This window comes from Palaemon carinicauda, chromosome 37, assembly GCF_036898095.1.
Source record: "Palaemon carinicauda isolate YSFRI2023 chromosome 37, ASM3689809v2, whole genome shotgun sequence".
Classification (NCBI taxonomy): Eukaryota; Metazoa; Arthropoda; class Malacostraca; order Decapoda; family Palaemonidae; genus Palaemon; species Palaemon carinicauda.
In genome coordinates, this window is record NC_090761.1 from 24,554,509 (window position 1) to 24,579,328 (window position 24,820).

Sequence of the window (24,820 nt, forward strand, 5' to 3'; positions counted from 1 at the left end):
TAAAAAAGATAATTATAAAGAAATAATAAATAAAAAATGTGTTTATTGCCACTTTACCTTAGAGACAGGCCAACGCAGGTGTAGGAGTTGCTACGCCAGGAGGAGACGGACGATCGGCGAGAAGGCAGACAGGGTGTTAACATGTTCTTTAAATAAATACTCTCTCTCTCTCTCTCTCTCTCTCTCTCTCTCTCTCTCTCTCTCTCTCTCTCTCTCTCTCTCTCTCTCTCTCTCTCTCTCTCTCTCTCTCTTGTTCTTCACTGATAGTGTTAGAGACGCCTATTAATTTTTTCTGAGAGAGAGAGAGAGAGAGAGAGAGAGAGAGAGAGATTAAACAAAAATATGTTGTGTACATATGATTTTTAACAGCGTCAACTAGTTGAAAGACAATTAAATGTAACTAAAAAAACAATATCAGCGAATCTGAATTTCTTTATTAACTAAAACAAATATTGATACAAACACACTCGTGTGAGTATGCGCAAACACACACGCAGGAGGAGACACGATCGGCGAGGAGGTAGAGATGGTGACTGCGACAGCGTACCGTAACTTACACTACGGAAACTCTAATCTAACTTAGCTTATTTTTTTTTTTATATTTCATATTTTTTACATTTTATTTTTTTTTTTTTTTATTTTTAATTTTCATCACTTTCAGTGACGAGTTACGGTATGTTATCGCAGTCACCATCTCTACCTCCTCCCCGACCATCTCTCTTACTGCGTAGCAATTCTTGCACCTGTGTGTGTGTGTTTGTATCAATATTTGCTTTAGTTAATAAAGGAATTCAGATTAGCTGTTATTACTTTCTTACTCTAAACACATTTTTGTTTAATCTCTCTCTCTCTCTCTCTCGGAAAAAAATAATAGACGTATCTAACACTATAACAGCGAAGAAGAACGAGAGAGAGAGAGAGAGAGAGAGAGAGATAGAGAGAGAGAGAGAGAGAGATTTTATTTAAAGAACATGTTAATGCTATGTTTAGAGAAAAACAGAAAAAGAGAGAAGTCTTATTTAAAAGAGCTTGTTAATGCTATCTTGGTTTTCTTTGCTTCACTTTTTTCTCTCTTTCTGTTCAACATGCTGGCCCTTCTCACAAATGATCGTTGCCAACAATCTCTCTGTCCTTTATCCCTATCAACAAAAGACGTTCTATCTCTCCCAGGGTATTGCTACGATGTCTTGTAATAATTGTGATCCCCTTCGATGGTTTATCTGCTTTAATGGCTGCCTTCTGCTTGATGATCGTCGAGATCATAGGCCTATTCCGGCCATATTGTTTAGCCATACAGTATCACTCACATGCACACTGCTCTCATGTTTTTCTATAATTTCTTGCTTCAATTCTAATGAAAGAATTGCCTTCTTCCTTTTCTCACCACTACCTGTACTGAAACTTAGCTTCTTAGGCACCATGATTATAGGTAAAATCAAAAAGGAAATGTGAGAAAGGGAAGAAAATAAGCACTGTTAATAACAGACCAAACAGAGGACAACCACACGATACACACAAGAACAGAGAACTGAGCACTCGACGCTCAATGGCGTAATGTTTACTTCGTATGTTGGAGCAACACTTCGGGTGTCGAGGCAGAAATTTGGTCGAATTTTACTTCGCATGTTGGAAAATTCGTATGTTGGGACATTCGTATGTAGAGGTTCCACTGTATAGAATAATTTTATTTCAAGTTTGAAGCATACACTCCAAATAAAGTTTCTGGGACAAGCAACTGTGAAATATGAAAAATAAGCTAACATCACAGATTTATAAATATATGTAAATTTATATCACAGACTCCTCATTATACTCTGGTTTTCTGACGGCAGATAAGTTTTATATTTTTCATATTTTAGATATTTTTTTCCTAAGAATAGTATTTTTTGGGCTTAGAATTTGATAAGGCTAGTGACTGTAGAGTGATATTGTATATGCTTGTTCTGTTTATTCGTATTTCAACTTTTGCATAATAGTAAACAATTACCATATTTGTTGCAAATGATATTAAGTACAATATAATTGATATACTTGTATTATTACAATATACCTTTTGCAGATTATGAAAAGGTAAACCAAATTACTCAAAATCTACCTAAAGAACTGAAGGAAAAATCGGTAGTTTCCTGAAGCTATGTAATCAAGCACTGCAAAGTTAAAAACTATAAAATTATCGTGCACCGGCAACAAAGATAATACACCCCTAAACTTTGATATGCCATTAAAATTGACATTAAGAAAATATTAGAAAAGTATATTTACTAAATGACATACTGTACCTATATATGGTAAGATAGAAAGGATAGTGCAAGTAATAATTGTCTCTTAGTGTTCAGTAACAAGGTCTTATGGTGAGTTAGATTCAAGTCAAAGAAAGGACTTGGAGGTTTAGATTCACAATATGCGATGTTAGTTACTTCTATTTGTTTGGATTTTTTTTTTTTTTTTTTTGAGAAGTAGTTTTAACAGTGACTCAGTTGTTTACATAGACAGTTTTTGCAAATTTATTCAGTGAATCCAGGGGTGATTGTGAGAGATATTGTGTGAGTAAGATTTTACCTTTAATTTAATTCCATAAACTTGATTTTAGTTATTACCGTTATTTTATTTTTTCCAATAAGAAAGGTCAAGGTTTTGTTTATTATATTGTATAAATAGTTTTAAAGGGTGGATAGTGTACATAGGTTTGGTATCCAACCGGGATGCTCGTGTAATTAAAACAACTTTGGGTTATGGTTAGTTACCTTTTAAACCAGTCTCTGGGTTATGGTTAGTTACCTTTTAAACCAGTCTCGACTGGTTCATAAATTTGTTAAGATAGATTGTTACTTTCCCATCTCTTTCCTTCAGTATTCCACCTTCATCAGAGTGTTTGAGTAGGCAATATGAACATCAGGGGAGTTTTATAACAATAAAAAGCATTTTAATGATAAAATTTACTAACCCTTTTACCCCCAATGGACGTACTGGTACGTCCTTGCATAAAACTGCTATTTACATCTTTTTTGCACATTTTCCAAAAGAATGATACCAACTTGACCTCTCTTGATGAAAATTAAGGCTGTTAGAGCAATTTAAAAACTATATATTGCAAAATGTGCTTGAAAAAGAAAAAATGCCTGGGGGTTAAGGGTTGGAAAGTTCCAAATAGCCTGGGGGTAAAACGGTTAATTTTACATATGTTCATATGCATTCTCCCTCCTCTCCACTAATCAGCGATATCAAGAGACTAATAGTCAGGTTTTCAACATAGTGACAGATTTTATGTAAGTTTTATCATACATAAAAATGCGGACATAAATATCAAAGCCTTGTGTGTAATGAGAATAGGACTTTAGGACTTATTAACGTTTTGCAAACTAAAAAAAAAAAAAAATTAGTTTTTACAATTTTCTTAATCTTTCATTCTCAAGATCTGAGTATTTTTTTTTATAAAAACTTTTAGTGAATAATAAAAATTCCATTGGTATCCTTGACAACATTTTATTATATAGAAATTGAATAACATATCAACTGAAAAGTAGCATGTAGTGTGTCCTATCCTCGACTAGTTAGTTGCCATCAACAGCCACGTGGTGTGGTGGTTTCCAGAGTGGGAGTAATTTACCAGGATAGAGATTGAACATTTTTATTTTTGTGTTCACAACGACACAACTTTGAGTAGATGCAATTTGAACATCATATTAGTATAAAAATAATAAATGTTATCTTGAAAATTCTGTTTTTATCATTCATTATATATTATCGTATACTGGTTCACTGTATTGCATAATCAGATACAGAACTGTATTATGTTTTTCAATATTAAACTTACCCGATAATCATGTAGCTGTCAACTCCGTTGCCCGACAGAATTCTACGGGAGGGATACGCCAGCTATCACTATACTAGAAGGGGGTGTACTCACAAGCGCCACCTGTGGCCAGGTACTACAGTACTTGTTGTTGACGCCACCTCACTTTTTCCTCTGTCGTGCTTCCGGCAAGACGTTCTTGGATACGCTTATGATTTTGGAGTATTGTTCACGGTTTGGTGAAGTATTTCTCTAAAATTTGCAGCTATTCGCTATACTGGAAACTTCTATATTAGCTTAGTTAGCTTTTGGAATTAAATTGATTAATTATGGTGACGAAGAGAGTATGAACTCTCTTTCACCATTTAATGGCCGACCCTTCCCTTAGACGGAAGTGTTGGTGTCTAAGAGAGTATAGACTCTCTTTCTTAATTTTGCTTAACAAAAGTTATAGATTTATTTTATATCTCTCCGCCTTTTATAGGCCTCTTCGATTAACTTCCTTTTTATTATAAAATTATTAAAATTAATTTTTATATTTGTTTATATTCGACCTTTCCTAATAGTAGGCGGTCTTTTCTTGTACCGAAGTTAATTAACATTGAGCCCGTCATTTCGGTTTTACCTGTTAACATATTATGCTATTTTAATGTTTTTGAAAGAATTTCTTTGATAGTCTCGTACTGTTTTCAAAGTTGAACTAACGTTTTGTTTTGTCTCTGCAGTTGTTGACGTTTCAGAACGTTCAACTTGCGCTCTATCGTTACGATAGAGAGAGAATTTTCACGGTGTCACGTTGCAGTAAGAGTAACCGTGTCTAGCGTTTTGTTCATTCTTTCTTAACTTAATGGTTTTAATTCTACAAAGGAACTTTTCATTTTGGGAAATATTTTCCTTTAACAATAATATGTTTTAACGATATATATGATTGGGCTCTTCTCTCAGGTTCTAAGTCAAGAGAGAGAGAGAGAGAGAGAGATAGAGACGGAGGGAGAAAGAGGAGGATAAACGTTTCGTTCAAGCGAGTAACGTTGTTATCGTTTTTACTCTTCTCCCTAGTCTCTTTAGGGGAAGAAGGTAAACGTTTCTAGAGTTTTCTTGTTCTCAAGCTTTATGCGGTGAGAGAATTTAAACGTAGTTTATTTGATCTAGTGTTTAGTCTCTTTCCAGCCACTGAATTATTTATCTTTCATTAGATTTTTCTGTTACATTGTAATTCTGTTTTAGCAATTACTAACTTTTGAGAAAGGATAGAATTGCGTGTTTCAGGTACAAACCACTTAAAGTTTCGAGTTCAGTGAAATAAGTGCAAACAGAAAATCAAAAGTGATAAGTGATTAGCGCAAAGTGTCAGTGTTGTGCGTGAGGGTACTTCTGTGCGTGCCAGTCGTCCTCCCAGTCCGGGACCTCTTGCAAGCTCCCAAGCCCAGGGAAGAAGCAATGTCGAAGGGCAAAAGGGTTCGGCAGGCCTTGATCGGCGCACAGAAGTATCCTCGGTGGTTGCGGGCGTGTCTTCCAGAGACCGTCACTCCCACCTGCAGACGATTGAGCCCGTCTTTTACTCGTCCGCTGATCAATTGTCAGGGAAGAAACGCTGGACTCAGGTCTCTAGACCACTCAAACGCAGAGTCCAGTCCGCGACTGCTCAACCGGGCTGCAGTCATTGGCTCAGCTCTGACTCGCCGCAGTCATCTGTCGACTGCACTCCGCCCAAGAGGAGTAAGGTTCTGCCGCAACAGATCTCTGCTGTTAAGGCTTTGCCTCAGCAGACCTTAGTGTCTGCCGACCCCAAGTTGGCTCTACTGCAATCCATGCAGTCACAACTTTCAGTATTGATGCGTGAGTGTCGGGCTGAGAAGGTTGCGCCTCCGCCTCCGCCTGCACTCGCTCCGCCTGCGCTCGCTCCGCCTGACCGCAGTACCGCCTGCCAGGCGTACGATGTTGAGCCACGTTCTGAGTTTACTGTTCCCAGTGGTGTACAGCTCCCTCCGCCTTCCTTAAGGCAACCTCAGCAATGGGATCAGGAGGCTTATACCTCTCTTCCTCCGCTTCCACTTGCTGCTCCACCATTGATGCAACACTCGGTTGAGGTACAACAACCTCTCCCATCCATGAGTCAGTCTCCTCAGCTCTCGCTGCAGCGAGCTCAACCCTCCTCAAGGCAAGCTCCACAACACCTTAGCCTTGCGCCTCAGGAGCCTCAACTCGCGAGACATTTACTACGTTCTGCGCAGCCTCTACCTCATCGCTCTCCGCTTGCTACTCCGCTTCCGCCAACCACTCAGCAAGCGCAACCCTTGAGTTCAGTCACTCATGCTATGAGTCAGCCACCTCAACGCATGCATCTGCCACTTTCTCCTCAACTTGAGAAATTACAAATGACAATAATAACACCTCATTACTTTCATAACTTGCATTTGTAATCATATACATGTATGCCTACACAAACATTATGATAATGGAGGTTATTTGTCTTACTTATATAAAAATATATATGTATTCCTTGCAATATATTTTTAACAATATCGCAAAATATGGCAAAAATATCTTCAAAACAAAAATGAATCATGAGTTATGAATGTAAGGTAAATATTATGTTGATATTAAAACCCCATGCAAGCATGCATGAAGCACTCTAGCACTGGTCATGGAATTTCTGAGAAATGTTAAACGCCATGCAACACGCTCTGCTTACCTTACAGCATGCTCTACATACAGCATGCTCTGCATACAGCATGCTCTGCATACAGCATGCTCTGCATACAGCATGCTCTGCATACAACATGCTCTGCATACAGCATACTCTGCATTCAGCATGCTCTGCATACAACATGCTCTGCATACAGCATGCTCTGCATACAGCATGCTCTGCATACAACATGCTCTGCATACAGCATGCTCTGCATTCAGCATGCTCTGCATACAACATGCTCTGCATACAGCAGGCTCTGCATTCAGCATGCTCTGCATACAACATGCTCTACATACAGCATGCTCTGCATACAGCATGCTCTGCATACAACATGCTCTGCATACCTTACCGCATGCTTCTCAGTCATACATCTTTGGTTGTTGCCAACTCACTAGACTGTCAAGCAGTTTCATAACGTTGCCTTCTAGTCTGCTGCTTTTGCACCATTGAAACCCTCACTGAGAGAACTTAACTTTTCTCGGATATGGTCCCTGTAGATGAGAAAGTGCTTTTCTCCCTCCTTCTGATATTCCCTTGAGGACTCTGTCATTTGGAGAGGAGCCTTTAGCTGCGTAGCCTCCTATGGACTTTTATTTAAGCATAACATGCTTCCAGGGAAGGTAATGGTTCCACTTCAGTCACTAACCCCGTCTGTTACCACACCTGCTCCCATAGACCTTGAGCTGTGTTGCAAGACATGCAGTCCAAGCTTAGTCCTTGTTAAAGGATTTTTTGTTTACGGAGTCAGTGTGTCACTGGGAAGACGTTCAACAACCAGCAGAAGTGACTTGTTGTGACGCAGTGCGGCAACCTCAGCAACCCGATAAGGAGTTGTCTGTACGACCCAGACAGTCTAGACAGCTTCGGGTTGTCACTGTACTTCCTCGCTTCCCCATGGTTGACAGTTCACAGACTGTGCAGCAGTACCATGATCTTGTGTCCGGCTCCGTCAGACGACTGGCTTTTAAGAGCTCCCACAAGTCGTCGCTGTCTGGAGATTCTCAGATGGACTATGGATCTGACCAAGGAACTGGGCCTCCTGGTCAATTTTGAGGAGTCTCAGCTCATCCCATCCCAGACCATTGTCTCCCTGGGTATGGATCTTCAGAGTCGAGCTTTTCGGGCTTTTCCGTCGGCCCCAAGGATCTTCCAAGCCCTAGAATGCATCCAGAGCATGCTGAGAAGGAACCGATGCTCAGTCAGGTAGTGGATGAGTCTAACAGGGACACTTTCATCGCTGGCCCTGTTCATCGTGTTAGGGAGAATCCACCTCCCCCCCTTCAGTATCATCTAGCTGCTCACTGGATAAAGGACATGACGCTAGAGACGGTCTCAGTTCCTGTTTCCGAAGAGAGGAGGTCTTCTCTCGCGTGGTGTAAGAACAGCTTTCTTCTCAAGGAAGTCTACCTTTGGCTGTTCAGAAACCCGACCGCCGTCTCCTCTCGGACACATCAGACACGGGCTGGGGTGCGACTTTGGACGGACAGGAATGATCGAGAACATGGAATCAGGAGCAAAGGACACTTCACATCAATTGCAGGAGTTGTTGGCGGTTCTTCTGGCCTTGATAAACTTCAAGTCCCTCCAGCTTAACAAAGTGGTGGAGGTGGACTCTGACAACACCACAGCCCTGGCTTACATCTTCAAGCAGGGAGGGACTCTTACGTGAAGTTGTTCTAGATCGCAAGGGACCTCCTCATCTGGTCTAAAGATCGAAAGCTCACGCTGGTAACGAGGTTCATTCAGGGCGGTATGAATGTCATGGCAGATCACCTCAGCTGGAAGGGTCAGGTCATCCCCTCAGAGTGGACCCTTCTCAAGAATGTTTGCAGCAGACTTTGGGCCCTGTGGGGTCAGCCAACCATAGATCTGTTCGCTACCTCGATAACCTAGAGACTCCTGTTGTATTGTTCTCCGATTCCAGACCCAGCAGCAGTTCACGTGGATGCTTTTCTGCTGGATTGGTTCCATCTCGACCTGTATGCATTCCCGCCGTTCAAGATTGTCAACAGGGTACTTCAGAAGTTCTCCTCTCGCAAAGGGACACGGCTGACGTTGGTTGGCGCCGCTCTGGCCCGCGAGAGAATGGTTCTTAGAGGTACTGCAATGGCTGGTCGACATTCCCAGGACTGTTCCTCTAGGAGTGAACCTTCTACGTCTACCTCACGTAAAGAAGGTACACCCAATCCCCCACGCTCTTCGTCTGACTGCCTTCAGACTTTCGAAAGACTCTCAAGAGCTAGGGGCTTTTCGAAGGAGGCAGCCAGAGCGATTGCCAAAGCAAGGAGAACATCCACTCTCAGAATCTATCAGTCTCAAGGGGAAGTCTTCCGTAGCTGGTACAAGACCAATGCAGTTTCCTCAACCAGTACCACTGTAACCCAGATTGCTGACTTCCTGTTATATCTAAGGAAAGTAAGATCCCTTTCAGCTCCTACGATCAAGGGTTACAGAAGTATGTTGGCAGCGGTTTTCCGCCACAGAGGCTTGGATCTTTCCACCAACAAAGATCTACAGGACCTCCCTAGGTCTTTTGAGACCTCAAAGGAACGTCGGTTGTCCACTCCAGGCTGGAATCTAGACGTGGTCCTAAGGTTCCTTATGTCATCAAGATTTGAACCTCTCCAATCAGCCTCTTTTTAGGACCTCACATTAAAAACTCTTTTCCTCGTGTGCTCGACAACAGCTAAAAGAGTAAGTGAGATCCACGCCTTCAGCAGGATCATTGTTTTCACATCTGAAACGGCTACATGTTCCTTGCAGCTCGGTTTTTGCTAAACGAGCTTCCTTCACGTCCTTGGCCTAAGTCGTTCGAGATCCCAAGCCTGTCCAACTTGGTGGGGAATGAACTGGAGAGAGTACTTTGCCCAGTTAGAGCTCTTAGGTACTATCTAAAAAGGTCTTAACCTTTACGAGGACAATCAGAAGCCTTATAGTGTGTTATCAAGAAACCTTCTTTTCCAAGTTCTAAGAACTCAGTTTCTTACTATTCAGGCTTCTGATTAGAGAAACACATTCTCATCTGAAGGAAGAAGACCTTGCTTTGCTGAAGGTAAGGACACATGAAGTGGGAGCTGTGGCTACTTCAGTGGCCTTCAAACAGAGCCATTCTCTGCAGAGTGTTATGGATGCAACCTATTGGAGAAGCAAGTCAGTGTTCGCATCATTCTATCTCAAAGATGTCCAGTCTCTTTACGAGTACTGCTACACCCTGGGACCATTCGTAGCAACGAATGCAGTAGTAGGCGAGGGCTCAGCCACTACATTCCCATAATCCCATAACCTTTTAACCTTTCTCTTGAATACTTTTTATGGGTTGTACGGTCGGCTAAGAAGCCTTCCACATCCTTGTTGATTTGGCGGGTGGTCAATTCTTTCTTGAGAAGCGCCGAGGTTAAAGGTTGTGATGAGGTCCTTTAGTATGGGTTGCAGCCCTGTATACTTTAGCACCTTTGAGTTGATTCAGCCTTCCAAGAGGAACGCTGCGCTCAGTAAGGAAGACGATCTTATTAAAGGCAGAGTAACGGTTCAAGTCGACTTCCTTACCAGGTACTTATTATTTCATTGTTATTGTGGATAACTGATTATATGAAATACGGGATACTTAGCTATCCTTTAGTCTTGTACACTGGTTTTTCACCCACCCCCCTGGGTGTGAATCAGCTACATGATTATCGGGTAAGTTTAATATTGAAAAATGTTATTTTCATTAGTAAAATAAATTTTTGAATATACTTACCCGATAATCATGATTTAATTGACCCACCCTTCCTCCCCATAGAGAACCAGTGGACCGAGGAAAAAGTGAGGTGGCGTCAACAACAAGTACTGTAGTACCTGGCCACAGGTGGCGCTTGTGAGTACACCCCCTTCTAGTATAGTGATAGCTGGCGTATCCCTCCCGTAGAATTCTGTCGGGCAACGGAGTTGACAGCTACATGATTATCGGGTAAGTATATTCAAAAATTTATTTTACTAATGAAAATAACATTTTAGACATTGTTAATCCGTATTTTTAGTAATATCAATTATTTGGGTATTGTATGACATGAGTGCCAAATAGTTAGCAGATGTTAGTAATAAAATTATCTTTTTCTCTACTGATATTGTTATTATTATTATTATTATTACTACTACTACTATTATTATCATTGCGCAATTTATAGTACTTGTAATTTTGATACTCGGCAGTTTAGTGTAGTACAGCACATTAAAGGTTTATACATATATGAAAGAGAATGAGCTTGGGATATTGATATTGCCAGTATGAGATTTTAGTGTACCGAATTGTACTATATTATTATTACAGTACAGGGCATTTACTGCTGTAATTTAATTTACATTTTAAGTACAATAACATTTCCTAAGTGATTATTTACAATTTGGGAAAAAACCATATATTTTATATTGTCTATTATCGTGGAATTCTAGGGTTGCTCGTAATGTAATGACCACAGAAATGTAGGTTTTACAGTAAGATGCAGGTAATTTCAATAATAAATACTGATATTAGAGGTACAGCACACATACCGTATGTATCAACTAACCTTCTCCATTCATATTCCACACTTACTCCAGCTTGTACCCCTTTTCAGCAATGATCCCTCTCAGCAGCTCTGACGGGAAAGATTCCAGTACGTCATAATTTGCAGATGTTGTCTCCCCAGTACGCTTAATATTTTTTAGTGAAAGGCACAGCTAGAAAGGATCAGCCCTTCCCTTGCTGTCTTGATAAAATTTAGATGTCAGAGCTGAAAGGGTTTCACTGGTGCTCAGTTTTAGGTCCTCTGTTGTACTGCACTTGAAATTTGGGCAGAGAGACTCGAGTCTTTTCCCGAATAAGGCTAAGGTTGACATCTATGCTTTTGTGGTGCTGACCCTTATAATCCACACAAAAGAGGCATTTGTTATCTTAATCTTGTAAAAACTTATGTATCTTAGTCTTTAGAGACAAGACAAAAGTAATAGTATTCACAGTTATACTGTATAACAAAATTCAGGAAAGCATTTTATAGTTATATAACACCAAGTACTGTACAGAACAGCCTTTGATGAAAAAAATCTGAACCTGTTGTTACTTAAGGATTAAAAATCCACTTTTATTATTTAATTATAATAACCATCTAAACTTACTTTCCCAGGTTACAAGCTATGTATGTCTTGCTCTATTTGATCTTAACACTCAGTTTATAACGGGAGAGTAATTTTGTATGAGTAAATTTTCAGTCTCTTGTGTAGTACTTTTATAACTTTTGTCTTTTCTCTAAAGGCCTGTTCTGTATTTGGTGTTATTTAACTGTGAATAAATACCCATAATTATTACTCAGTAGAATTTTAGAGCCTGTCAGAAATAATAAAATTCCTGGATATCACCCGCAATTAGTATGGTCTGACGGTATGTCCATTTTCACAAGTTTCATATTTTTACTATTGTGTGATTACCCATTATTGAAGATTTGTGTTCTTGGATTTATGTATAAATTGATAATCCCCTGTTTTCATCTAGATGTTTATTTGTTTTTACTGGATATTTGTCTAAATTGATCTGCTTCTTTAAGTTAGAGTTTAATGTTTATTATTGCTATAATCTTTTTTTTTTTCAGTAGCTCTATGCAATATATTCTCTTCTCAGTTTTAGTCATGGTAAATATTTTAGTGAATAGAATTTTAATGGTTCATGAAGCTTTTCTTGTCACTATTGAATCTATGATTTCCCTACATAAAAGAATAATTAGATTAAAAGAAAAGTAATGACTAAATTAAAGGTTTTATCATCCATAGTTGTGAGTTTTTACTGTCTTCAGAATTAGTGAATTGAAAGCTCGGTGTAATTTTGGATAAGCAGTTTATTGTAAGTTTGAAGGTTGTGAGAAGTATTTAGATAGTTGTTGTGACTGCTTGCAATTCATTTGCTGAAGTTTTCACTACAGTTATAGTTTCAAAGAACTTGCTTTGCAAGTAATATAAGTTTTTATGTGACAGGTTTCAACCATAAAAGTGTTACCAACTCTGTTTGATTGATTATTTTGTAATTAATAAACTAGATTTATTTCATTGTGAGATTATTGATCATATTTGGAGTGCTTGCCTCCCAACCTGCCAATCATGCTATTGCATGCTCATTCTACATGAATAATTGAGGTGGATATTGGGAGTCTTATTACCTCCGGCATTAAAGTTGGAAGGAGATTATGTTTTACCCTTTGTTTGTGTTTGTATGTGAACAGCTTCCTGGCCACAATTTTGATTGTAGGATGATAAAACTTGCAGGGATTAACTGTCAGGCAAAAAGCTGGAAATTATTAACTTTTGGAAGGCCAAGGTATTGGTCAAGTAAAATGTCCAATTCACGTAATCAGCCATAGGTTTGGACATCATTGTCACAGAGACTTCAAACTTGGTTCATATTTGAGTGTATGAAAATCCACGCCAATTAATACATTTTAAGTTCAAAGGTCAAGGTAAAGTAAAATGTCGAGAAGTAAGCTGCCGTGGCGAAGGTCTGGGGTCTACTGAGTGCCCCTCTAGTTAGTGTTAGCATTAACTGCAAGTGTTCCCTCCTCCGGAAACGGTACGAACCACAATTGAATGGTCAATTCGACTGATAGGTTTTGTGAAAAGAAGTCATGAAACTTTTTTATTTAATAGTTGACTGTTGCTTACTGTGATTAATATAGAATTAGTAAATTGTACTTTTACCACTACCAGGTTGAAGGAGCATTAGAAGTAGCAGCTGGAGTTGTTAAGGGAGCTTCCACTATCTACATGGGTCTCGAATCTGCAGCAGCAACCCTTCTCACCAATATCACGGATAACACTGTGAAAGTGGTCACACATAAGTATGAATTTCCTTATATTTATTCTAATTGATAAATGGATTATGTTCATGCATTTAAAAAAACATACAATTTTAAAATTTTGTCTAGTTGAAATAACAAACAATGATAAATTTAAATGAGTATTCTGTGTGAGAGGGAAACACACACACACACACACACACACACACACACACACTCTCTCTCTCTCTCTCTCTCTCTCTCTCTCTCTCTCTCTCTCTCTCTCTCTCTCTCTCTCTCTCTCTCTCTCTCTCTCTCTCTTTCTAAACCACAAGGTCCAGGTGATAATCATCCAAGAGAAATTATAGAACTAGAAGAAGAGATAACTTCATACCTTTCCGAGGTGCCTGTGAAAGAAAGGCACCACAAGGATGGGAACTAGGCAATGTTCCTCCAGTCTACAAGAAGGGACCAAAAGAAGAACTTGGAAATTGCAGACCTGTGTGTCTAACTTCAGTGCCTTGCAAAATTTAATCAATTACCTGTAAAGTAGATTAAATCGTAGAACATGTTGAGAAAAAAAATCTTCTGATAGACATCCAACATAGTTTTAGACAAAAGAAATCAAGTATGACAAATCTTTTGGAATTTTTCCACATGTTTAGTATTTATGACAAAAGCAGGTCAGTAGACATCATGTACCTTGACTTTAAAAAGGCTTTTGACAAAGTTCCTCCTAAGAAATTAATGGGTAAAATTATAGCACTAGGCATCATTAATGAGCCAGCTGAATGGATGGAAGATTGACTGACAAATAGAAAACAGAGAGTTGCAATCAATGGAGAATCCTCAGAGTTGGCAGCTGTTACAAGCGGAGTACCCCAATGATGCGTCCTTGGCTCATTACTATTTCTAATTTACATTAATGACATAGATTCAATATTAACTAGTAGAATAGCCAAATTTGTCAACGATACTAAACTAGGCATGAACACTGTGAACTCAAAAGATTTAGAATCCTTAAGAGAGGATCTAATTAAGTTGCAAGAATGGTCTAGAAAATGCCAAATGCCTTTCAACTGTGGGAAATGCAAAGTTATGCATATAAGGTAACCCACAAACATATTACTCACTTCTGGGTAATGAAATAGGAAGTGTGGACCAAGAGGAAGATCTAGGCATTATTATCAGCAAAGATTTAAAGTACACTAAAGAGAGCATAGAAGTTGGAAAGAAAGCACAGAAAATAATAGGTTACATAAAGAGACAGTTCAAATACAGAAATAAAGACACTGTACTGCAGCTGTACACATCACTAGTAAGATCACATCTATAATACGTAGTCCCATTCAGGGCTCCAAGTATTTTGAAGGATATAGATAGACTGGAAGCAGTAGAAGTTATGGTCACTAAACTATTGCCACCACTGACAATTTGGATATACTGTACTGTATTCGGAGAATGGTATGTTTTTTATCTATAAACTCTACGACTAAGAGAACAGCTAATAGAAACAAAAAAAATTCTTAAAGGAGTACCAAATATAGAATACAACAACCTCTCCACTCTTAGCACAAATCAGTCCAGAGGTAATGGGGTACAAACTGGAATTGAAAAGTTACAACTCCACTGAATGTGGTAATTACGTATAAAATACCAAATACATGGAACAGATTTCCAGAAGATGTAGCGAACAGTAACACAAAACAAATTGAAGAAAAAGTTAAACAAGATCATAAAAACACCATATTTAAACAATTTGGTCTATGAACGTCAGGTGAGAATAAAAATAAGTTGTTCCAACACGAATACTTACCTCGAACTACTTTCTTAGGAGTTACCTGTAACCTCCTCTCTACCGACCAGAGTTTTTGTATAGTGTACCCCCCACCCCATTTTCTAAGGAGGCCTACCCCCGGCATTAAGGAATGTGCCCCGAGGGTAGGCTTATCGTAGGTCGATGTCCGGCCGGGTCAGCATCTTCAGTAAGTTCTCTGGTCGCGACGTGTAAACACGTCGCCCTCGTTCTCTATCGATCCTTTGTGTGCGTTCTAAGTGCCCCACGTGTTCCCCGCGTGGTAACTTGTGTTTTCCTGTGTACTTTTCCCGGGTGTTCCTGTGTGTTCACCTTCCACCCGTGTGCTTACCCAGTGTATTCCTTGATTCCCTTCGTGCTTGTGTCTTGCGTGTGTGCATTATGGAGCAAATCCGCCGTTGTCCGGGGCCTAGGGCCAGTAAATCGTGTGGAGCGTTCCTCTCCAAGCAAGCCTGAAGTTGACCCTCACTCCCTTTGCTCCTCCTGTAGGGGAAGGGTTTGTTCGTCAGCAGATACGTGCCCCGAGTGTATAGACTGGAGTGATATCCAGTGGGTACATTACGGTACGAAAAAGAGAAAATCGGCTAAACGTTCCCCCAGAAAAGCTAGTGTTACTTCGCCGCTACCATCACCCAGTGAGAGGTCCGACGGGGCCTCTGTTTCGCCGTCCCCTACACAGAGTAGGGGACGAGGTAAGTGTGTCGTAGAGAAGGAACAAGGCGACCTTCCCCAAGAACCTAGTGAAAGTGCAGTGCCGATTGCGGGCCCTTCTAGGGCTAGTGAAGAATCCAGTAGTGCGTCCGGAGAGTCGGCCCTTGTGCTCGGGGGGCACGTGTCCTCCGATGACCCCTTGTGGGGTAGTAACGCGGTGTCTGTATCTTCGCCGCCCTCGTGGGCCTGTGCTTCAGGGTCTTCGGTAGGCGGAGACAACCAGAAGAAGTTACGATCTTCGGGTAATGATGCCTTCGGTTGGAGGCTTCCGAAGACGCCGGGTAGGTCACCCTTAAGGATGGAAGTGGGCCTGGACCCCTGGCTATCTAGCATGGAGCGCCTTGAATCGTTCCCGGCCCCCCTCACGGAAGTCCCCGAAGATTTCCTTCAGCCGTCGACCTCGGGCACTCAACGCGTGAAGAAGTCCTCCGCGGTTCCCGCTACCGGCCGACACACGATAAGTACAGTGTCGTCGGGTTCGTCGGATGATTATTTCTCGTCGGGTGAGGAAGTCAGGAGAAAACACCGTCGTCGGAGGGAGCGGTCCAGGAGCAAGCGTTCCCGTTCTAGGTCGTGCTCCAGGTACAGTAGCAAGCGCTCCCGCTCCCCAGGACGTAAGTATAGGAGGAGTAGGTCTCCTGATGGCGACTGGGTCTTCGTACCCCGGGACTCAAGGGTGCTTCGTTCCCCGGACCGCCGGTCCAGAGAGTGTTCGCCAAGGATGCCGTCCTCAAAACACGACCTTGACCCTCGCAACCAAGCTCGCAGAAAGGACTCTACAGTAAGGCATAAGTCCTCGAAGCCTCCGGTTCACCCCGCCCAGCGGGGGGAAACGCGCTTCTTGTCGGGCGGCCTGGCCGAACCAGCCCAGCTGGTGCGGCCTTCGGGTCGGAAGGAACGGTTCCCGCTGCCGGGTCAGCCCACGGGAACCGCATCCTCGGCACCCAGAGCCCTTGAGCGGACGAGAGTCCCCGCTGAATCAGCGATGCCTGCGTTAACCCAGGCCCTTGGTGCGGACGTCCCCGCAGATGAAATCCAGTACCTCGGTAGGACGGCACCCCTGGCCCCAAGAGCTAGACGTCCTGTCGGTGTGCCCGGTAACCCAGCCCCCCGACCCCAAGCCGAGACCTCGGCTGACGGAAGGGAGGGTTCACCAACGGAGGACTCGGCCTATAGGAGGGTGGTTGGTCTTATCAGAAGACACCACAAAATTGAGGAACCTACAGCTACGGACGAGGATTACTGGAGGTCAAGCCTGTTAAGGATTATGCAGACCCCTACCCAACCTAAGACGTCTCTAGCGCTTCCTCTAGCCCGAGATCTGGTCCTAGGGCAGGAGTATGTAGACAAGGTGGTGGCTAGTAATGCCGAAGCCCCCAAAACCCAAAGTTCCTCAAAATTGCTCCAGGGCCTCAAAACTCAGGGCAAAGTATATGTGCCGGAGTGGTGTCGCCCAGGCCCCTGTAAGGTGGAGTCATCCATCGACATCCTGAGTCAGGGCGTCTCAGACGATAGGGCCTCTTCGGCCCCGGTCTGTTTCTCGCCAGCAGAGGCCTCCATGATGGAGGAAATGTCGAGAGATTTAGTGAACGTCTCCTCTTGGCTGGACTGGTGGGCTTCCACCTTAGTAGGGGTACAAGCCTCGTTCGACCCCGCGGACCCTGACCAGCAAGGCCTCCTGAGAGACCTTATTACCTCCAGGGGTAAAACCCTAAAACTTTTAACTTACCAGTCGCTCGCCCTGACGGCTAACTGGGTACTCCGTAAGAGAGACACCGTACTGGCGAAGGTGTCCCGGAAGGTACCAGACAGGGAAGCGCGGGCCATACGGAGCTTACCCTTGTGGGGAGAGTCCTTGTTTCCCCTGAAGGAACTAGAGACCATCATGGAGAAGGTCTCAAAGAAGAAGGAGTCTAACAACCCCAGGCCTACGCCTTCTAGGAGACCGCCCTACAAGAGGTCCGTCTCGGATAGTGCCGCGACGCCCCAAGCCTCTCCCAGCACTACGAGGAGAGAGGCTCCCTCTTCCTCCTGGTCCTCAATGCCTCAGCCCCTCCGTAGGGGAGCTCCAGCTCCCTCAAGCTCCTTCAGGTCGGGTTACTCTGCCTCTAGGAGAGGCCGATCAGGCCGCTCCTCCAGAAGAAGATAGAGTGGGAGACCCCCTATCCCCACCCAAGCCTCGGGTTGGGGGATGCCTCAGACTTCATTGGCAAGCATGGAAGGCTCACGGAGCAGAGCCTTGGACAGTGTCCGTACTAAAGGAGGGCTACAGACTACCGTTCTTAACGGAACCACCCCCTCTTATCCCGGCCAGACGGGCGGAATGGCTAGCTCCCAGAGACCCGTTGAAGAGGACCGCCCTTCAAGAGGAGGTGTCCTCCATGTTAGAGAAGGGCGCCATGGAAGAAGTTCTTCTCCCAGGACCGGGTTTCTACAGTCCTCTGTTCCTGGTAGAAAAAGCGACGGGGGGTTGGAGACCAGTTATAGATCTGTCGGCTCTCAACAAATTCATCAAGAAGACGGACTTCAAAATGGACACTCCGAAGTCAGTCCTGCTGTCCTTGAGGGAGAAAGATTACTTGATGACCATAGACCTCAAGGACGCATACTTCCAAATTCCAGTCCACCCCTCGAGTCGAAAGTTTCTCCGGGTGAAATAGGGTTCCCAGATCCTGCAATTCAAGACCCTTTGCTTCGGATTGTCAACAGCGCCCCAGGTGTTCACGAGAGTCTTCACGACTGTCTCAGTGTGGGCTCACGAACGAGGCATTCGCCTCATCCGATACCTGGACGACTGGTTGCTTCTTTCCGCCTCAAAGGACCTCTTGGAGGAACAAGGGATGAAACTCCTCCAGTTTTGCAAGGATCTGGGCATCGTAATCAACCTGGAGAAGTCAAACCTATCCCCATCCACCAGAATGAACTACTTGGGAATGACATTAGATACCATTCTGGGAAAAGCCTTCCCTTCGGAGGACAGAATAAACAACCTCATGAATATCATTCAGCCGTTCCTGTCGGAGCGTCCCAGGAGAGCGAAAGACTGGCAGAAACTAATAGGTCACCTGGTCTCATTGGAGAAACTAGTTCCCCAAGGGAGGGTAAGGCTCAGAGCCGTACAATGGAACTTGAAGAACCTCTGGTGCCAACTGGACTCACAACAAGTGCTAATCCCAGTCCTACCAAACACGGGACCCTCCCTGGAATGGTGGCATTGCCGGTTGAACTCACTCAAGGGGATGCCCTTCGGGAGCGACCCCCCCGAGTTACTACTGTTCACAGACGCCTCCAACCAAGGGTGGGGAGCCCATCTCCTCGACGAAACAGCACGAGGGACCTGGTTGGACGGGGAAAGGGAAGTCCACATCAATGTCCTGGAGTTGAAGGCAGTCCAGAAGGCTTGCCTACACTTCGCGAGTCTGCTAAAGGGAAACACCGTGGCGTTGATGTGCGACAACGCCACGGTAGTGGCATACATAAAGAAACAAGGAGGCTTGAAGTCGAAGGAGTTGTGCGATCTCACCATAAAAATTCTAGATTGGGCAGAAGAGAACCAAGTGGTGTTGTTAGCAAGGTTTATTCCCGGGAAGAAAAACGTACTGGCCGACGGCCTTAGCAGAGTGGGCCAGATAGTAGGGACAGAATGGTCCCTTCTTACGGAAGTAGCCAAGCTCATCATCCAACGTTGGGGTTCCCCGGTGATGGACCTCTTTGCAACAAAAACTCAACGCCCAACTCCCCGTATATTGCTCTCCTGTACCAGACCCGAAAGCAGCCTTAGAAGACGCCTTTCATCACAAGTGGGACAATCTAGATGTGTACGCTTTTCCCCCTTTCACGTTGATAAGGCAAGTGCTCAATAGAGTAAGGACAGCCCGAAACCTAAAGATGACTTTGGTAGCGCCCTGGTGGCCGGAGAGAGAGTGGTTCGCGGACGTAAAAGACCTGGCGAGTCAACCACCATGGCCTCTGCCCGACAGGTCAGACCTTCTGCATCAACCTCATTTTCTCAGGCTCCACGACAACCCACTCTCCCTACGTCTTCACGCCTGGAGACTATCGAGCGGCTCCTGAAGAAAGAAGGATATTCTTCTTCCACGGCTAAGAGAATGTCGCTATACCTGAGAAAGTCGTCAGCCGCGGTCTACCAGGCTAAGTGGGCCTCCTTCACGAAGTGGTGCTCTGAGAAGCGCATTAAACCTCTTAAGGCCTCTGTCCCAGACATAGCAGATTTTCTGGTGTTTCTTAGAGACAAGGTGGGAATGTCAATCCCAGCCATAAAAGGGGTTCGGGCCGCCTTAGGCCAAGTCTTCCTCCTGAAGGGCATCGACCTGGGGGCCTCGAGGCAAATAGCGATGCTTGTCAAGAGTTTCGAGCAGTCCTGCCCCCCACAGGCGAGTAGGGTGCCCCAGTGGGACTTAGCCAAGGTCCTGAAGATGTTGTGTGGTCCCCCCTTTGAACCTTTGAAGGATATCGTGGACAGAGATCTCACCCTCAAGGCCGTCTTCTTGCTGGCCTTGGCGTCCGCTAAGAGAGTGGGTGAGATCCATGGTCTGTCATATGACGTTTCTCATTCGAAGGGGTGGAAAGAAGTATCCTTCAAGTTCGTGCCTTCTTTTGTGGCTAAGACTCAGAACCCAGCAGTCTGGGATCCGAAGTTTGAAGGTTTTTCAATACCTGCCATCCCTAGGACGAGTAATGCAGAAGATTTGAAATTATGCCCTGTACGGACAATTAGAAAATACCTGGAAAGAACAGCTCATCTCCGCTCAGGCATCAAGAGCCTCTTCGTATCCACAGGTATTAATAAGAAACAAGTGTCCAAGAACACCATTTCCTTCTGGTTGAGACAAGTTATTGCCAGAGCCTACAAGGAAGAAGGCATAGCAGTGCCAGGCACCCCCCGACCTCATGACATCAGGGGCCTGAGCACCTCCTTAGCCTTTGAGAAAAACATGGCAGTGGGTCAGATCCTGCGAGCAGGTACTTGGTCGAACCAGTCAACCTTTACTGCCCATTACCTCAAGGACTACTCGAGGAAGTCCTTAGACGGGTTCTCCATTGGAACAGTCATCTCCGCCCTCCAAGCGGTGTAACGGTAAAAGCCCCAGGCGCAATCACGGCTAGCAACCGGTAGGCACAAGTGCAGGTTCCTTCCATCCTACCCAGTTGCTTCCTAGCCTCATCGGGGATTACCAACTGATACCATTGGATAACACACTCTTCACGACTACGCTACTGGAAGAAGCATCAGAAGAAGTTTTTCAAAGGGTGAGTACTTAGACACTAACGTGAACTCTTGTGTAGTTACCCTCGCATCCGTTTTCTAGTAGGTACCGTTATCCCTGGGCCTCTTGGCCTCCGCTTCCCGGGTCAGGGGGTCAGAATAGCACTCCCGCCTCCTAAAGTGTAAGTCTCCTAAGAAAGTAGTTCGAGGTAAGTATTCGTGTTGGAACAAATCAAAAATTTTAAGTCATTTTTATTTTTCCTAACATACTTACCGAGAACTACTTTCGGGTAATGGCCCTCCCTTCCTTCCCCGAGTGCCTCTCTTCCCTTGCAAGCATTGTGCTAATCCAATAGAACTTACTGAAGATGCTGACCCAGCTGGACATCGACCTACGATAAGCCTACCCTCGGGGCACATTCCTTAATGCCGGGGGTAGGCCTCCTTAGAAAACGGGGTGGAGGGTACACTACACAAAAACTCTGGTCGGTAGAGAGGAGGTTACAGGTAACTCCTAAGAAAGTAGTTCTCGGTAAGTATGTTAGGAAAAATAAAAATTACTTAAAATTTTTGATATTTATCAGTTAATAAATGTAAGAGAAACACTACTTTAATTAAGACTCCCCTAGAGGCTACTATGGTAACTAAAGACTTGTAATCTTGATAAGAAAACCAGGATTCTTTAAGATAATGTTTAGGAAATACTAATATAGTAAGCCCTGGTTTCAGCTAATACTCTTTCCAGACATACTTCTACAAAATTTCAGCAATGTATCTGGACTTCTAATATCATGCACTCTAGTTTATAAGTAATTCTTCTGATTTGGAAGCAATTCCATGTGAGCCTCTTGAGATGAATCTTTTAACCAGTAAAGAGGAAAAAGGACAATTTGACAACCTAACCCCACAAAGAAAATTAGTAATCTCACGCTCAATGTCCGCATTTTTGGTCAAATAATAATTAACAGCCCTAACTGGGCAAAAAAATATATTCTCTGTTGCAGTTTTAAGTTCCTTTGCAAAGATGGTCTTTTAAAAAACAAATGTGGTAAACCTTACGCTTTCAAGTTATTCTTACCGTTGAAACCGGGTAAAATTTATAAGGTCCTCTTATGTTGTCCAGAACCTACTATATAAGAAAGAGCTTTTAGTTCACTAATGCCTTTAGTTGATGACACTTCGCTATGAAGCAATGCCATTGGTTAGCTTTAACGATATCTTTTCAACAATGGTTAACATACAATAATAGTAATAAATGATACTGTATATTTTCATTACCAATACACAGCATTGGGGTAACATTGATGTGTTAGGAAATCCCCTATAACTACTAAACCATGATTAAATTTCACAAAGTAACTCTGTACATTATTAAAGATTTTGTATGCATTGACATCAACGGTACAATATCATGTTTTAAAAGATTACCTTTCCTAAAAAAGTAAGTTATCTCAATGTCTTAGTTTAATATAGGTAGCCATGGTCATCATGCTTTCTTTGCCAAGAAGTAAAACTTTATGACTTTTTTAATGGTTATTGTTACTATATTACTGCTGCATTTTAAATCTAACCCATGAAGGAATACTATAGTGAGTATAGTAATAATGATGAAGCCACTGTAAAGATACTTCATAGCTAATAAAAATTTCTTTCTCCCAAATCCTAGGTATGGTGAAGAAGCCGGAGCTTTAACTGACAATACCATGTATGCGGTTGGGCAGACGGCCATGGCAGGTCATAACATTGCATCATTAGGCATCAAGGGGATAGCTAAAAAGGCAGCTAAAGACACCGGGAAAGCTCTTGTATATCACCATGAGGAAAAAAAAAATCAAGGGGCTGTTGAACAAGCTGTAGAAGCCATGGAAATAAGCCCGGGTGAAAAGGAAGGTGCTGGAGCTGTTCCCGAAGTACCAGTCAGGGAAAAAAAGAAGCCATTGATATAGGGCTTAATGTATTTTCTAGAGTTCGTTATTTAGGGAATATTCAGTGTAGTTATGCTGTGTGCTTTCTCATACCCACCTGCCTGTACAAGCACTGTGCTAGATCAAAGATCAACGTACAGTGCGAAGATTCATACGATGCATCAGTTATTTACTTTTTTGTTATCGCAACTATTCAAACATACAGGTACCGTGCTGTACTAGAAAGTATTTTAAGGTACAACTCATTGGAGCTGGAGAGTTTGAATGCAATGGTAATTTTATAACATATAAAGATCCATGATATTTTAAGGGATCACTTATTATAGTGTAAACTAGCAGTATAATTTCATAGCTTACAAAGTTTGAGCTTTGTACCTAGTACAGATTTCAGGAAGTTCCTGTTAGTGCATAAGTTTAAAGAGAAATATTGCCTTGTTAAATGTTCCCTGTTTTAAGCATGATTATTATTTTTGCAGTCAGCCATATGTAAAAAATGAGAGAATTTATCTATGAAGAGAGGAAATCTAAATAGACAGAAAGATGTCAAACATATATTTTTGATTAAGTGGGCATACCGTTCGTGCCATTTTCAAAGTATTTAAAAGGACCATAGAGACATGAAATAACACACGTTCACACTAAAAAAGCTGTGAGATAGATTAAAAAGAAAGTATTAATAAAACAGAAAATTTGGAAGAAACATTCATCTATAAAGAAAATGAATTGCCGACGGTTTAATTAAGAATGGCATCATCGGTGTATTAATTATAGATTCCAAAATAGTAAGTATTGTCAATTTGTTGGTGTTGCAATTGTTTTAAAAATCCTTTCATTTAGCCTATTAAAATGTATATTGAAAGTAAACAAATTATAGAGCCAGGATAAGACCAACTACATTAATTATTTTAAATTTTCACCTGTTCATTATGCATAACTGTATGCTTAACTTATCTTGGTATTAGTTTAGTTTTAAAACTATGATTTTAATGAATATAAGTGTCTTATATCATCATCAAATGTTTTGAAAGAACTAATTCTCTTTATATGATATTTCATTTATACTAATTATTATAATACTGCTATTCTTTTATACTCGATTATATTTAAGGCCTGTTTGTGTTTCAATTGTTGTATGTTTGTATTTATAATTTTGTTTACAATTTATTTAGTATCATTTTTTTATTTGATTGCCTAGCCAAGTTGATTAGTGGAAATGGTCAGTTGTAGATTTTAATATTTCTATGAAACTCACCTGATGTTCATATGACTTTATCCACGAAAACTTCACTTGTGTCAATGTCTGTCCTTTAAAAGCTTTCCAATTCTCCCATGCTCCCAATTGCCATCCTCCCTAGTATACCATTGATGTATAGATGGCATGGTAGGGCAAGAAACGTATAGAGTTCCCAGTTTAGCGACTTGGTTGCTAAATCTATATAATTTGAATGTTATATAGTGACTTTTGGCCACTAATGACAAGGAGGAAATATAGAGATTTCCTTCAAATTCTAGCAACAAACCTGGAGATTTTTAGAAATCAAAAACAAAAAAGCTCAAGATAGAGACGACTGGCAAAATCTAACCATGGCCCTTTGCGTCAATAGGTGTGGGAGATGATGATGATGATGATGATAATTTTGGACATGATTAAATTTTGTAAATATGATTCCAAGGCAATATGTGTCCCTAAAAGTCATTTTAAGGTATTATGGACTAGATGTATATAAATTTATTGCAATTCAAACTGATAACACCTCTTTAATGGCAGTGATTAATATTGGCGTGTAAGATAAATTTAAATCGGAAATTCCTCGCTTGCTATTGCGTCTCATGCTGCAAGTGAAATTCTACCAAGGAACTTGTGCTTTTTAATTAAAGAT

The 24,820-nt window shown here is 42.2% G+C and overlaps 1 protein-coding gene across 3 annotated transcripts in view; it reads left to right on the plus strand.

Annotated features, from left to right (window-relative positions):
• Positions 1–24,820, plus strand: part of spartin — a 230,757-nt gene that overhangs the window by 204,977 nt on the left and 960 nt on the right. For all 3 annotated transcript variants that reach the window (XM_068360865.1, XM_068360864.1, XM_068360866.1), the window contains 2 exons: positions 13,194–13,324; positions 22,682–24,820. The exon at positions 22,682–24,820 is cut by the window's right edge and continues 960 nt beyond it. In XM_068360865.1, the coding sequence (XP_068216966.1) occupies positions 13,194–13,324; positions 22,682–22,961 (411 nt within the window). In that variant the 3' untranslated portion in view covers positions 22,962–24,820. The remainder of the gene's footprint in view (positions 1–13,193; positions 13,325–22,681) is intronic.